The sequence below is a fragment of the Centroberyx affinis genome, unplaced genomic scaffold (assembly GCF_046629955.1).
Source record: "Centroberyx affinis isolate AG114_WGS23_722 - 3 ecotype Tasmania unplaced genomic scaffold, CSIRO-AGI_Caff_v1 ptg000857l_1, whole genome shotgun sequence".
Lineage (NCBI taxonomy): Eukaryota > Metazoa > Chordata > Actinopteri > Beryciformes > Berycidae > Centroberyx > Centroberyx affinis.
In genome coordinates, this window is record NW_027279451.1 from 263,480 (window position 1) to 277,865 (window position 14,386).

Consider the following 14,386-nt stretch of genomic DNA (forward strand, 5'->3'; position numbering starts at 1 on the left):
ACCCAGTCATGATGACATCATAGATTAGCGGTAGCAGGGAGTAGCTGATAGGAGCCATTAGGCGGATGGATTCAAGGTGGATGTGTCAGAGAGTAGAAAGAGGGTGGAGGAGACAAAGAGGAGAGGGAGATGGAGGAGGAATAAAAGAAAATAGAGAGTAGAAGGTGTGTGTCATATTCAGAGGGGTTAATAGGTTGGGTGATTATGCTCCCCCCTTGTGACAGATTATTAAACTGCGGCTAATGTGCCACCTTTGTGTGAAGTCATGTATGATCAAGAATGGGAATAAACATAAATATCCAAAAGGTCTATGTCTTTGGAATCATATGTTTGGTCATAAAAGTTTCTCTTCTTATTTTACTAGTTATCAGCAACCAATTCTATAGTGGTATCCTATGTTATACTGTGTACTCTGGACATCAAAGCTCCCACTTCAATTTACATTTTACTTTACAGCATCAGGTTTGGTTATTTCATGCTAATCCAATTAATCTATAGTGCAGCAGGCCTACTGATTTTCAAATTCAGGAACCAGTTATTTATTTTTAGTTTGGATTCATTACCTTGAGAAAACAACAGGGGCATATTTAAAACACATACTCTTTTGCTTTACAAAAGCCATTTATTACAGATGAAGAAATAACAATGAGACTCTATGTGTTAATCCTTATTCAGGCATGTGGTCAGAAACACAAAAAGCAGGAACATGGTGATCTCCCATTAGAAATTAATGACAATGTAATGTCCAAAATACTGAAATCCTCAAGAAAAACACATACAGATTACATCCCTACTTATTACTAATCCCATAATTCCTCTTATTTGCTTTCAAAGTCCACTCAACATCTTAAAAAAGGCTGCTGGTGCTCTTTAGCTAATTAATTGGGTAAGTCTTCAATCAGTTTTTAAGTTGAATTATTCCTTATATTTTTATAATAGCACTAAAGTGAATGGGACAATATAATGGAGACTGAATGGGAGAATATATTGAAATTGAAAAGAGATAGATACATGATGATTAAACTACTAAATAATACATTTTTTCACTGCAGTATTCAACTCCTTTCTGCCTGTCTCAGTAAGGTCATGGAGGCTAGTGCTACTATTGTTATAATTTGTATTTTGCTTTTTTAATTTTTTGTTTTTTTTTGTTTTAATTAATTTATTTTTTTTTGATAGGGAGTGAATGGGCATACTAGGTAGGAACAGAGACTGTCTTTAATCAAATGAGATGAGAGTTCCTGACATTGGAATTATTCCTCAGTATCATCAGCAGGCTGCTCCCTGGAGGCCTCATTGGAGATCTGCAGAAAGGGAGTGCTAATCTCACTAGACTGCATGTCACCGGCCACCCGCAGCAGGCAGCTGAGGACCATGTCTTTGGCCAGGCCCGCCTCCAGGTTCCCTTCGCGGCTCAGCTGCAGAGTGATCTGGTCCAGGCTGGTCAGGACCAGCTCTGAGCCCAGCAGAGGGCAGGTGGAACCACTGCCCCCTTCCCTGGCCATGTTCTCCATCATGTATTGCTGGTACAGATCCAAGAGTTTGTGCTCCAGGTAGCGGTTGAGGAGGGAGTTGGAGAAGGGCCCTTCGCACCCCTGGAACAAAAAGCTCCGGTCCCGGCCACTCCCCAGTCTCCAACGCGTCGACCCCCCCCTCAGTGGACACAGAGGCCCGCCCTGAGACGTCTGTTCTGGTGGAGAATCCTCCACCGCCGGGGGTACATCACAGGACTGGAGGAAGGGGCCGACAGCCTGGCTCTCAGGACAGAGCCGGAGCTCGCCATCATTGGCAGAGAGAGGCAGCACCTGGTCACCTCCAATATGGAGGTCGCTGTAGTTTTGGCAGATGCTCTGACAGAAGGAGGGCACCAGGAACGGGACATCACCGCCTGAGCGAGCCTGGACTGGGATCTCTATCTCCGGAGAGATCTGTCTGCCTGGCTGGACTCTCTGGAGATCCGGGGCCTGCAGTGGAGAAATGTGCAACCCGATGGAGGCGCTCCTCTTAGACGGCCTGTAGTCCTTACTGCCTATCTGCTCTTGTGGTGGATTGTGGAGTATGACCGGAGAGCGGCTGGTGGAGGCTGGCGTAAGGGCATCAGCAGCTCTCTGTAGCCCACAGCTGGCAGGACTCTGGAGAGCCTTCTGAGGTGGGAGCAGGTCCACCTCCTCCAGTTCACCATAGGTCATACTCCACAGTCTGCTCTCGCAAAGCATGGCTGGAACAAGGAACACATACAGAGCACCGCTGTTACAAAGTAATCTCAACCCACAGAGCTGTGAACTGAGCTACTGAAACACATACATGCACACTGCACATCCAGTATTCAACACAACTTGATATGATGCAACTGGTACCACAAGTCTAATAACCATTAAAATATATCACATCAACATTTTCTATCCGCTGTAGATATCGTCCTACCTTGGAACAGAGTCACACCTTGAACTTACCTTGAAGGCAGCTGACAGCTTGTTTCTCTCACAATCTTCAGCTCAGAACAGGAAGGTAGCTCTTAAAACCAGAGTATTTTCTATCAATATACTCTGTCCAGATATTTGATTCAAAAACTGTGCATGAATAAGAGAGTGCATTCAGGTGTAATAGTTTTATACCACACTAAGAGGAAGTGGGAATGCTTGATTTTTTTTTTTTTTTTTTTTTTTTTGTGTTTTGTTTATGCAAATGTAAATGTTACAGCTGGGCTATTTATATGACTATGCTATTCCAAAACACAATCTGGCCAAAACTCACTGCTAATAAGGAATAATTTTCAGAGGACTCACACTTATGCACAAGTTGGAAGTATTCATGCATTTAAAATTCTTAGTTATGAAAATTTGAGTTATTTTACAATATTTTATGACAATGCATTTCAATATTACTCTTCTCCCTTCTTGCTAAGCAGAGCATGAAATAGTAAATGTAAGATTACTGGAAGCTATCCGCACTTTAACAAGAAAGACCTCAACTTTTGTTTCTCTGTAAAAGAAGCAGGTGTGTGGTTTAAAAGCAGAAAAGAAAGTCCCATTTACAGTGAGAGAAACTGTATCACTCTTCAGAAAAAAAGAAAGCTTGAGAGATACTGATCTGTTTTAATCTTTCTGGTAGATGGGATCACAATAACACAAATTGTATACCAAACAATTGATCAATTTCCAAACAATTGTGCCGTTTCCAATTATATAATTTGATGGCTGGTCGAATGATTGCTGTTTGATGGTTGCCTCTACCTCTGTTTTCATTGTCGTTGCCAAAGCAGAAGTGTCACTTCACACCCAAGCCGTTATGTAACCACAGCTCATCATTTCCTCCTTGAAACTGTACTGAGCATGTTTGTTTTTAACGGACTGCGACTAATAGCCAGAGTGCAGAAAAGTACCTGAATGGCTAAATGTTTTTCTTTACCAGTGCGATTTTGTTTTTCCTTATTTGTCTTGAGCTCCTGTGTAGATTAATACAGACTCAGGTTTGAATCTGGTCCGTTTCATAAGCAACTGCAGGTCTATGTAGTCAAATTAGACGTCTGGTGAAAGTGATGGAAAGTTTCAGTTGGGCCTATAGGCTACTTTGTGCCCGGGATTTTTCCGAGTTGAGAGTATTGTCTGCTCTTTGGTTTATGGCTCCCTCATGTAAGACTCTTTCAGACTTCCCCCGCTTGTGGCAGACCAGCCCAACAATAGAAGCGCTTGAAACACGAGACAACATCATTTATTATTAATTAGGCGGGGAAACTTAGACAGATATTATGCGTAGGCCAACCTTATCCTTCACAAGTTCGTCATCAGCTCCAGGTCGTGCATTCAGTCATGTCAAGCCCGTATAATTGGTGCAGAAGTCCATCCGCAGTTTATGATGTAGTTTTGTGTCTCGTGCATATATCCCTTAAAACCGTCTGTCTTATGCAACATCATTAAGCAGGTGTGTCCAGTGACAACAAGTAGTAGGCCCACAGCTAGATGGATTGCAGGGGATAATTTGGCCATAAACAAAGCCGGGGTGTTTGAGGTCCCAGTCAGGATATCCGACACGGGACTGCTGCTCAATAGTAATGACAGCAGACTGGGTAGAGTTACCGACCCGTTGCTATGGTGCAACACCCCATAACACTAAAGACAGTTTGAGAGCAGGTTGGACATTTGTGTCAGACCGGCTTTTGCTTTTCTGCCACTATAGACATCCGTTATGCAATTTCAGCACCCTGGACAGCGACGGGCTACGTTGAGTGGCTCCAGACCAGTTTGAGGAGATATTTCTTGTTTTGAGGAACATGCTGGCCTCAGGAGCCGAATATGGATAGATGCATCGCAGGGACTAAGGAATCCAAGGACCAGCTTGTAATTCTGAAAGGCTCCATTTAGAGGAATGTTCAGGAAGATAAATAATGTGTTTCGTCCAAACCATCACGGACACAAAGGTAGAGATGGTGGCCTTCGGTCCGAGCAGGACTACCACAACGCCTGCACCGTCAGGTTGGTGCGCAGCACCTCCATGCTTGTAGTGGGAGAGAAGACACAGACGGCTGTGAGCTCAACTTTAAAACGGAGCAAAAGTACAGTGAGTATCGAGTCGACCTTGTACTATTACCAGAGGCAGGAAGACCGGATATGGCTCTACTCTCAGAACCAGAACTGCTTAGAGTACCTGGAAGAACTGGTAGCTTTGAGACGACAGTACACAAAGAGTGTCAACAATCTGAAAAGTAACGACACCAAGGCCACCGTTTCTTCCAAGAAGAAGCCCGCACCCCCACCGCCCACCAAGGACGCACCGGTAAGATAAATAATACAGCACAGCGTGCCCGGCAGTCAGTAACCTGCGGCAAAGCAATCTATCCCAGTACCAAATAGTAGGCTACACATGAAAGGCAATATCAAACACAATATTCTCCCATTATTTAAACCAGATATCAAGAGCCAAACCATCTGCCCCTCCAATCCCCAACGAGGAGGACAGTTTACAGTTCTTTGATGAGGTCATCGCCAGCTGCGACAACGAACATAGGCGCAAACCCCATATAGATGATGGACACGCTGACGTGGATTTCATTGGTGAGTTTGAAATCTTAACATTAGCTTTTTAAATTTTGGTGAACTTGCAATTTATTCTACGCTACACTCTGGATAAGAGCAGTCAACTACATGTCTAAACAGTGCTTTTCAGTGCTGGTCCTCGTTACGGAAAGTAGGCTGCTGCTGCTTCTCTATCCCACCAGGTAGTTAATTGCATTCACCTGGTGTGGGTGTCCCAGGTGTAAATCAGTCCCTGATTAGAAAGCTAAGATGAAAACCAGCAGGGCAAAAGGAGTAAAAACAACTGGTCTAAAATGTAAATATAGTGTCTCAGCTGAGAAAAGCAAAAGGTGGCTTAATATGTAGGCTAGATAATGTATTTCGATAGTTACAAGTTCAGCTGAGGCTCTTGCTCTTTCTCTCTCTCTCTCCCTCTCTCACCCAGTGGCCACCAGCTCCACTGAACACGACCTCCACTCTAACTGGGTCTTGCGGGTTCCTCGGGTCCCGGAAGAGTCCAAGCAGAAAGCGGTCCGTGTTTGTGCCAATGACAGCGTCCCGAAGAAGAAAAACAGCAGCGGGTCCACAAGCAGCCGACTGCGGCTCCAGAGGAACCCGATCCATCTGCCCAAAGTGGTGGAGAGCGCTTTCCAGACTCTCCGCTTCAAGCCCAAATTAAAAAAGCAGTAAAGCTCGATAAGACATTTGAAACCACCAGCACTGCCAGTAATTCTCATTAATTTATAAAATCTTATTTTTCTTAAAACAAGTGAAAAACCCTGCCCAATGGGTGAGAAAATTCCTCTTGGTCCCAAGGCAGTATTACCCGTTATAGGGAAATTTCTAAAATCATTGCAGAATAGGGCATCCACCACACTTACATCAAGAGGACATCACTTAAACTTGGATGTGGATTCACTTTGAAAACAAGTGGAAAATCTATCATCGGCAGATTGTCACTTGTTTTAAAAAAAAATAACTTGGATGTTTTCACAGTGTAGTCTATTGGATGAAAGTTATTTTCTTCTGAGATCCAAAGATGACCCTCACCCTTCTGTTAAAAGTATACCGTTTGTATAATTCAAGTGCGCTTTTGAATCGATTTGAATAGGAGGAAACTTATTATGCTGGTAGGGGCAAGACAGGTGGGTTCAAGACCAGGGAGAAACCCATAAAGAAACTGTGTTCCATACTAGCATGAATGCCACTTGTAAGACTAACACAAAAGTGTGACCCTCTCCTACCACCTCTTCACAGCAACTAGACTAGCTGAAGTGTTTCAAAGACTTGTATAGGGTTAAGGTTAGGGTTCTTTGACTATAATTTAGTCCAGGGGCTGATTTGACTGAACGGTCGAGCTGTGGTTATTCTGCTCATCTTGGCTCAAATTGAAATAGGCACAAATTAAAGCCATGACACAGTCCTTGTGTTTTGCAAAACAAAAGAGGAACGTTAGACCTTATACTAAAAAAATAAAGCAAAATTGTATGCCATTATTCCTTTACCTTACAGGGGAGTACATCAGTTCAGTGTATTGTTTATCACATCTGTGTAATGCATCTCATTCCACTGCGTAAAAATTAAAAGGATATGACTTTAAATACATTTTCTTTTCTTTATTACAAAACGTGTCATATACCAGATACTGTACATTTCAACATTCACTTCTTTTCTGCTTTGACCTTGGGGCTGAAGAAGGATGACATAGTCTTCATGCCAGTCTTGTCCACCTTAGCCAGAGTTTTCTGAGCTGCAGTCATTTTCTTGGGTGGCTGGAAAGAGGGAGAAAAAAAAAAGAAAAAACAAATCAATAGGACAGCTCAACAACCTTGTGCAGAGACAGCAGGGAATTTATTACATATCGTGAACTTCATTTCACACTGAGCAAAAAGAAGTTTTCACAAGGTGAGCCCCTTTGACCCATGTGTATTTTGCAATCTCTGCAGACAAATCTAAAAAAAAAAGTATTCCACAAACAAGAACTCCACTAACAATCACTGAAGGTCTTCTAAAAAATGCCTCCAGAAATGAAAATAAACAAATGACCGCTTCAGCAAAAGATGATTCAAACAAAGGTGATCAAAGCTGCTCAAGGCCACAGATTCCTCCAATAATTATTGGGTCTATTCACGCAGATTGCTCTATATACACTCACTTTCCGCGCAAAGTCTGCACTGTTGAATTTGGTGTAGTCCTCTCCGGCCTCCACCGGCATGTCTGAAAGTTTCCGCTTCTGCCAAACGAGGAAGTAAGAAATGCTTTCCATGACTCAATGCACCAAACATTTTACCAGAGAAAGACACACTAACTACTGTGAATGAAATTATTTCTGCGCATGAGTCCTCATCCCATAACGAGAAAATGTTAAAAACACACTAGCAGTAAGTGAGGATGTCTTGCGATGAAAGTGAGGACTTTCATCGCAAGACCGCAATCAAAAACATGCAAACGCAACAATGTTAGAGTGAGGTGGAGGACTACAGAAAGAGTGCTCTGTGGTTTCAAGAGCATGCAGAAATGAAAGAATACACTGTATATGGCAACAACAGAAAGAAGAGAGGGAACTGACTTACTTTGCTGACAATGTGTGCCATAAAACAAGTAAGCTCAGCAAAAACAGCAGCATACCTTGGAGGGTGGTTCTGTCTCCTTTGGGCTTGTGAGTTCTGGTAGCCTGTGGAGTAAGGTAAGAGGCATGCCTCAACTGCACTGTCACCATGCATTATCCCTAATAATGATTATGACTTAAAAGATTTAATGCCAAAGTACATACTGCAGGTGTTTGAGGAGGGCTTTGCTCAAGTCTTCATTGATGTAGTCGGATATCAGGCCATGGGCATAGCGCAGGTAATCCTCTGTATCATGAAGACAAGAGCATGGAAGTGATACTTGAAAACACTCTAATACACTACATTAACTAGTACTACTAATAAAATTCTACGTTCCCTGTGTAACGTAAGGCTGACTGATTTTAAAAAAAACTAATTGAAAAAGTGGGTAAATGTTATGTCAGTGTTATGTGATTATAACCCTTACAATAACTATAAACTATTACAACTACAGTGCCATCTATTGGTCAACATCATATTTGCTGCAAAAAAACAAAGAAGAAGTTGGAAATGCTGGAAACATTAGAAAGGGGTCCAAACCCAATGGAGTTCTCTTTCTTTCCAGCGACTCACCCTCATGGGCGTCAGACTCCAGCTTCACTCTGACGTATGTTGTGGATTTCACTCCTTTTCCCACAGAGATGTTGCTCTTCCTGAGGGCATTCACGGTTCTCTCCACCTGCACCAAGACGTTCCAAAAACAAACTACTTTGCAATTCCGCTAAAATCTGCAAAAACAAATTAACTTTCACATGAAGGCAAAATAATATTTTTTTTCCTGATATTAGCATATAGGTATTTTTAAACCACAGGGGGGATTTACAGCTGAGATCAAGGGTTGTTTCACTCACCGTATTAGCATGGCTGAATACCAAACAGCTCAACTGAACCATGTGCAATAGCAATTGGCTAGCGTTGTCTTTAGACAACAATAGAAGGATACATTCAAATTTAATATAAAAAGGACTTGATGAGTAGCCTACCTTTTTCTTTAACCAGTCCATTGTCCTTTCCTGGCTGTATCGATGAAACTTCTGGCTTCCCACCTCTGAAAGAATGAAAAAGAGCACTTAAACACAGAGACCAGCATGATCTTCTAACTGCATGATAGCTACAGTAATAACCTCTGACCTTTCTCCTCAGCAATGTGGTGCAAGGAGACTGGGGAGCGTGTGCAGCTAAGCAGCCTTGAGCAAGCTGGGAAATCCTCATCCATTATCACCTGATCCATAGGCTGGAACTTCCCCTGAGGAGCAGATGGCATCAACATAATAGGAACAGAGAAAGTAGTTTTCATGTGCAAGGTGTAAGCCACAACATGAATAAGATGAAAAAGTCCCAGTCAGAGCTTTTGATAGATTTTTGAGGTTATACTAGGGGCATCATATTGCTGCTGTGTAAGTGTTATTTGTAAGTAGGTGACTATGCCTTCCCTCACATTAAATTGAATGAGACCGCCACCATTCTGAAATGGTGGATGCTGGAGCGAGACTGTGGTGAGAGCACAGCTTCCAGTAATAACTGAAACAGCCTTACTGTCTCCATATGGATGTGGTCCAAATGATTACAACATCAAAGAGGGGGGGTAGAGATGAGTGATGGCATTATTAAGACAACGGTTGAATGGGGCTGATATGACTAAGGAGGGAAATGGAATACAAGCAAGACCAAAGTGTGATGTCAAAATATGTGTGATGTCAAAAGTAGTGAGATTACACAGCAAAGATTGCTGACATATGGTTGCAACGTTACAATAACACAATCAGCACAAGTAGCACAATCAGCGGCATTATAATACTAACAATAAGCACAAGCATCACAAACAAAAAAACACATATGAAGTGACAATAATAACAAATTTATATAGTACTGCAAATGAAAAGGAACACAACAATCACCTATAATAAAGGCAGGACTTGTGCTATTGACTCCCTTTTAGTCCATAGCTTGTACTGACTCAGCAAAATTCAAAAACCATACTGGATTCTCAGTGTCTTACCTCTTTACCAGATTTCATCAAATAGGGCAAAATAAGAAAGAGAGGATCCATTGGGGTAATATAGAGAAGTCTCCCATCTGTTTCAAAGAAGAAAGAGGAAATTAAAAATCCATAGACACTTGATTAGCAAATGGAAATATTCTTAGCCAAGACTAAGCTTGTAGTGCAGTACAACCTACTGACAATGTCTATGGGTGTTAACATGCACACAACTCCTCCTTAAGTTAAGGTCTTATTTGGAATAAGCTGTATTCTTGAAAACTGAACTTATACAGAGTGGTAAAAAAAAAAAAAAAAAAAAAAAAAAAAGCAGTAACAACACATGTATGCATTTTTCAGTATGTCTGCTAATGTCGGCATAACCCAAGGAACTTGTTTGGTAATTTCATGACGGATATGATTGTAGCATATCAAATATTTCTGCTTAAAAATCCCAAAGAATTACAGTATATATACCTGTGTATTAATATGTGTATTAATATTCAACAATCTTTGCAGAATAAATTGGTTTGCTGCACAAGAAAGTGTAAGCTTTGTGCTCATGGTAGGTTATGTAACATATGGCATGGTTTAAATGCAATATTAAAAGTCTAAGAAATATAATTCTTCATCACATACTTTCTAATAATACACTCGCAGAATTCATGACTTCTGTCATGAATTCTGCGAGTGTATTATTCTAAGGGCACTTGGTCGATATCAGTTTCATGTAATACAGAAATGAGACAAACCTCTCTGTACAGTCTGGCCAATAAACCAGGAGTGGAAATCATCTTGAAACACTTTGACCTCATGCAGCTGCACGTCACCACTACCCAGCATGTACAGAGATGCTGTATCTGGAATGGTATAAAGAGATGAGGAACTGTGTTACTTTCACTGCCACATTTGCAGAAGTGGTTCTTAAGATGGGAAGAACTCTACTGATATGCATTCAAACATAATAGCAACATAGTAATGGGACTGTTGTTGTTGTGTGTGTGTGTGTGTGTGTGTGTGTGTGTGTGTGTGTGTGTGTGTGTGTGTGTGTGTGTGTGTGTGTGTATGTGTGTGTTTAAGGGCACTTTCAAATATTGTTTTCCTTTGGTTGCTCTTTTATGTGGCTTTGACTGGATATTCATTGTATAGATGGATGTGCTTTGCACTTTCTTGTAAGTGACTTTGACTTTAAACATTGTTGTATGTTGTTGGTCTACAACTTGTGTTTGTCATGATGGCGCTTTCTTAGCAAGGTCTCCTTTGAGAAAGAGATTTTTCAACCCAATGGGACTGACCTGATTAGAAAAAAGGTTAAATGAAAATATAATTATAGACCTGTTGAGGGATTCCTTAATCTCACGAAAGCAGGGTCAGTGTCATGCTTCTGTCTGTCGATGGCAGATTCTGTGGACACAGCAAAACACAGATTAGGCCTGCCTAAAGGTGTAATATTGAGATAATATAGTATATTAGTAGTATAGTAGTATAGAAATGCCATTCTAAATGCGACCTTTCAAAGTTTGGCTAGCCGGGAGCGAGCCGTCTTTAGCTAATAAATGTGTACGAACTTTGTTCAAAGAGACTTTAAATAACGATGCAGTTTCTTAAAATAGAGAAGCAACTTAGCTAACTGTTACATTCCAGGGTAAAGCAAAACTAATTAACTCTGCAAGATCTGGGTAACGTATGCTAGAGTTTACTCACGTTAACTAATGGCTAGTTAGGCTAGTTGATGTAGGTAGCTAGCTCAGTTAGCTAAGACTGAATCAGAGATAACTGAAACTGAAAGTCTTATCACACTGACTAACTTAACGTTAGCCTACCTGCAGCAATGACAACCCAGCTGTCATTCTGTGCATTAGGTGTGCGTTTCTTTTTAGTAGTCATGCTTTAGTAAGTTAACAGTTTACAACAATTCCTAATGTCGTACTTTGCTATTTTAGAAATAGCTAATGTTACTTTTAGGCTAAAAACAATGCCGCCCCACTACATGTAATGGCTACTTTTTGGTAACCACCTGACAACATGAGCTCAGAAAAGGCGCCTGTCCCTGTCAGTGTAGTTCCTTCATTTGTTTCACGGGAGGGGAAGTGACTTTTATCCACGTGTTATTAGTGCATTATCATCATTTTTGTATACGAAAAAATACAAAGGAAGTTTTTAAAATACAGTTAATATTCTCGTGGCTAGACAAGCTGGTGTAGGTGCAAATACCACAGTATGATACAAGGTTAATCAATCCTGTTCCCACTGTATGGAACTGCAATGGAACGTTCCAAGATGACGTCAGCCTCTAATGCAGTTTTACAGTCACGTCGCTAGAGGTCGCCCGAGAACTTTGATAGGATTTTGATGGCAGCATATTGGATGGTGCTGCATAGTTTACCTCCTTATACTCATCTGATTTCTAAAGTCGTTGGGCTTGATACAGAGCCAAAAGGGTTCTGCTCTCAGGTGCAGGATGTAGATGACCAGTTGTCCTTTGGCACATTGGCACACAACAGATTGGGAGATCCATCTGTCCCTCAATAAGAGGAGGGCATCTATTTCTCTCTCTCTCTCTCTCTCTCTCTCTCTCTCTCTCTCTCTCTCTCTCTCTCTCCCTCTCTCTCTCTCTCTCTCTCTCTCTCTCTCTCTCTCTCTCTCTCCTCTCTCTCTCTCTCTCTCTCTCTCACACACACACACACACACACACACACACACACACCATGGATGTCTCATGCAGGATATGACACTGTGTCCCAGTTGGTTTTCTCTGAGTCACTTGTTTTTTTCCCCTGCACTGTGTGTGTGTGTGTGTGTGTATGCGCACACGTCTGTGTGCTCAAGTGGGCATGTGGCCATATGTGTGCATGCATGTGTGTGTTAATTCTCATCTGATGGGTTCGATACTATATCTTAGTACTTGTCATCAGTTTGTTTTGTTGTTCAGGGGTCCCTCTGATATGTTTATAAAGCTTTGTTGTGTTGTTGATCTCTCCTCTCCTCTAAAGACACCCATAGCACAGCCCATTAACAAGTTCTTAATTAGCTTGTTTTGCTAACGAGGAAGGGAGGGGTTTGTGTGCTGGGTTACTGAGCTTTGAAGCAGTGCCATAGAGCGTCCCTACGGGGGAGCGGCATGGTGCAGAGGAAAACTACAGTCTGCACAGAGGGACTTACGGCTTTTCACATTTTCACTTTGTGTCTTTCTTTCTGCATACTTGCTTATTGTTTCTTTCAATTGTTGTACATTGTGTCATTACAATCTCCTTTTATGTTAAAATTAATGTTGCAGTGCGTGAGAATAGGAATGGGCCCATTTGCCCAGAGTTGAATATCACATGCCACGACGTTAAACACTTTAAACACCGTCCCGATTTCCCCTTGAAATCGGTTAGATTTATGTTGGTGTAGTCTGTGGCAGAGAGAGAGGGGGTGAGATATTGTCTATGAATTACTTGTTTTATGGCCCCCAGGAGTATTGCACACAAGAGTCTGAGACAGCTAAACAGAATATTCCATGAAAGCGTTCTTTCTTTTGGGCTGCTTGAGGGAAAGTCTGTGTTTCTGACTGCCAGGGAGAACAACAGCGGCCTTTCTGATAGACCGGACCGCAGACAACCCCAGAGAGCTGAGTCCTCTGTTACCAGCATGCAGACGAGAACAAAGTGGCTCTAAATTTAGGTCCTGATATGGCTTAGTGGACCCAGACTCCTAGACCCCTCTACCCTCTCCCAAGCCCAACTCCACACTCCTCATCAATCATACAGCTACAAAGAGAATTTCAATACAACCAAAGCTATTTCTCTTCTTGCTTTCCACCCCGTCGGATCTGCTTCCCTCTTCCATTTGTAATTCACTTTTGAGCGTGATGGCTAAATATTTTTTTTAAAAGTTTGGAGATCATTCAAATGAAGTATTTTGGAAAGGCAGGAGTTTTCTACTGCACTTTATGACCACATTGAACTGCCCATGATCCTCTCTCTGTGGCCTCATTTATGGTGGTCCAATGCAGTGTGGCTGGTTACAGCTTATGTATTGAATCAGCCCCAAGCTGTCATGTTACCATCATGTGCTGACACCATGGGTGTCCAATTTCCCCCTCATCTATCCTGAAGACTTTTAGGTTCTGTCTGTGAGAGGGATTTACGGAGGAAGGTGGTGATTTCAAGAGGATAGATGTTCACTGCAGTACATACTTAGCCACAATGGCTGCCAACTGAAGCAGGTTATTAGTTAAAAACCCCCAGCAACTTTGGGTTTGCACTTTTTGTGTATAGATGCAGACGTAGGCTATTCTTTTCCACAGTTACACCACAGTTGTAAATGCCAGATTACCATTTAGCTGAAATCTCTATCTGCAGCTCAAGAAAGCTATGATGCACACACTGATGTACTCATAGACATGCACACACACACACACACATACACGCACAAACAGATGTGGAGAGAATTCCCCTTGGCAGCAGAAGCCCTTGAGTCATCATCCGGGATTCCCTTCCTCTCGCTTCCAAATATGGGTGGGATTGTGAGAGAGCGGGAAGCAGAATGCGGAAGGCAGAGTGGAACCCCTTTGTGATGTCAGAGCTTTGGAACAGTGAGCCTCACGCTGCCTGGAAATACACGGAGGAAGGAATGCCGGGAATTCAAGAATCACTGCAACGCTATTCCCTCATGCATAGTTGTAAAATCTGAGTTTCGGCACACATGCGTGTGCATTCAAGTGAGTGCGTGCACACATACACACACACACACACACACACACAAACACTCACACACACACATACACACACACACACACACAC

The 14,386-nt window shown here is 42.1% G+C and overlaps 3 protein-coding genes across 4 annotated transcripts; 1 reads left to right on the plus strand and 2 right to left on the minus strand.

The window, feature by feature from the left end:
• Nucleotides 1–627: 627 nt before the first annotated feature.
• LOC139645402 (TLR adapter interacting with SLC15A4 on the lysosome) lies at nt 628–2,541 on the minus strand. Its single transcript, XM_071521097.1, has 2 exons — nt 2,454–2,541; nt 628–2,218 (listed from the first exon to the last, which is right to left on the minus strand). The coding sequence occupies exon 2, from the start codon at nt 2,214–2,216 to the stop codon at nt 1,254–1,256; it is 963 nt and encodes a 320-aa protein (XP_071377198.1). The 5' UTR covers nt 2,217–2,218; nt 2,454–2,541; the 3' UTR covers nt 628–1,253.
• Nucleotides 2,542–4,365: 1,824 nt separating this feature from the next.
• On the plus strand, nt 4,366–5,702 carry LOC139645388 (uncharacterized protein C13orf42). Its single transcript, XM_071521076.1, has 3 exons — nt 4,366–4,773; nt 4,907–5,051; nt 5,458–5,702. Exons 1-3 carry the CDS (start codon nt 4,366–4,368, stop codon nt 5,700–5,702), a joined length of 798 nt encoding a protein of 265 aa, XP_071377177.1.
• Nucleotides 5,703–6,592: 890 nt separating this feature from the next.
• rnaseh2b (ribonuclease H2, subunit B) lies at nt 6,593–11,619 on the minus strand. Of its 2 annotated transcripts, XM_071521091.1 has the most exons (11): nt 11,423–11,619; nt 10,935–11,003; nt 10,352–10,459; nt 9,621–9,697; nt 8,753–8,867; nt 8,605–8,669; nt 8,195–8,300; nt 7,786–7,867; nt 7,641–7,686; nt 7,168–7,245; nt 6,596–6,784 (listed from the first exon to the last, which is right to left on the minus strand). In XM_071521091.1, the coding sequence occupies exons 1-11, from the start codon at nt 11,484–11,486 to the stop codon at nt 6,674–6,676; spliced, it is 921 nt and encodes a 306-aa protein (XP_071377192.1). In that variant the 5' UTR covers nt 11,487–11,619; the 3' UTR covers nt 6,596–6,673. The 2 variants fall into 2 exon arrangements, with proteins under 2 accessions (XP_071377193.1, XP_071377192.1); XM_071521092.1 differs by lacking the exon at nt 7,168–7,245 and having other exon boundaries at nt 6,593–6,784.
• Between the last annotated feature and the right edge of the window lie 2,767 nt (nt 11,620–14,386).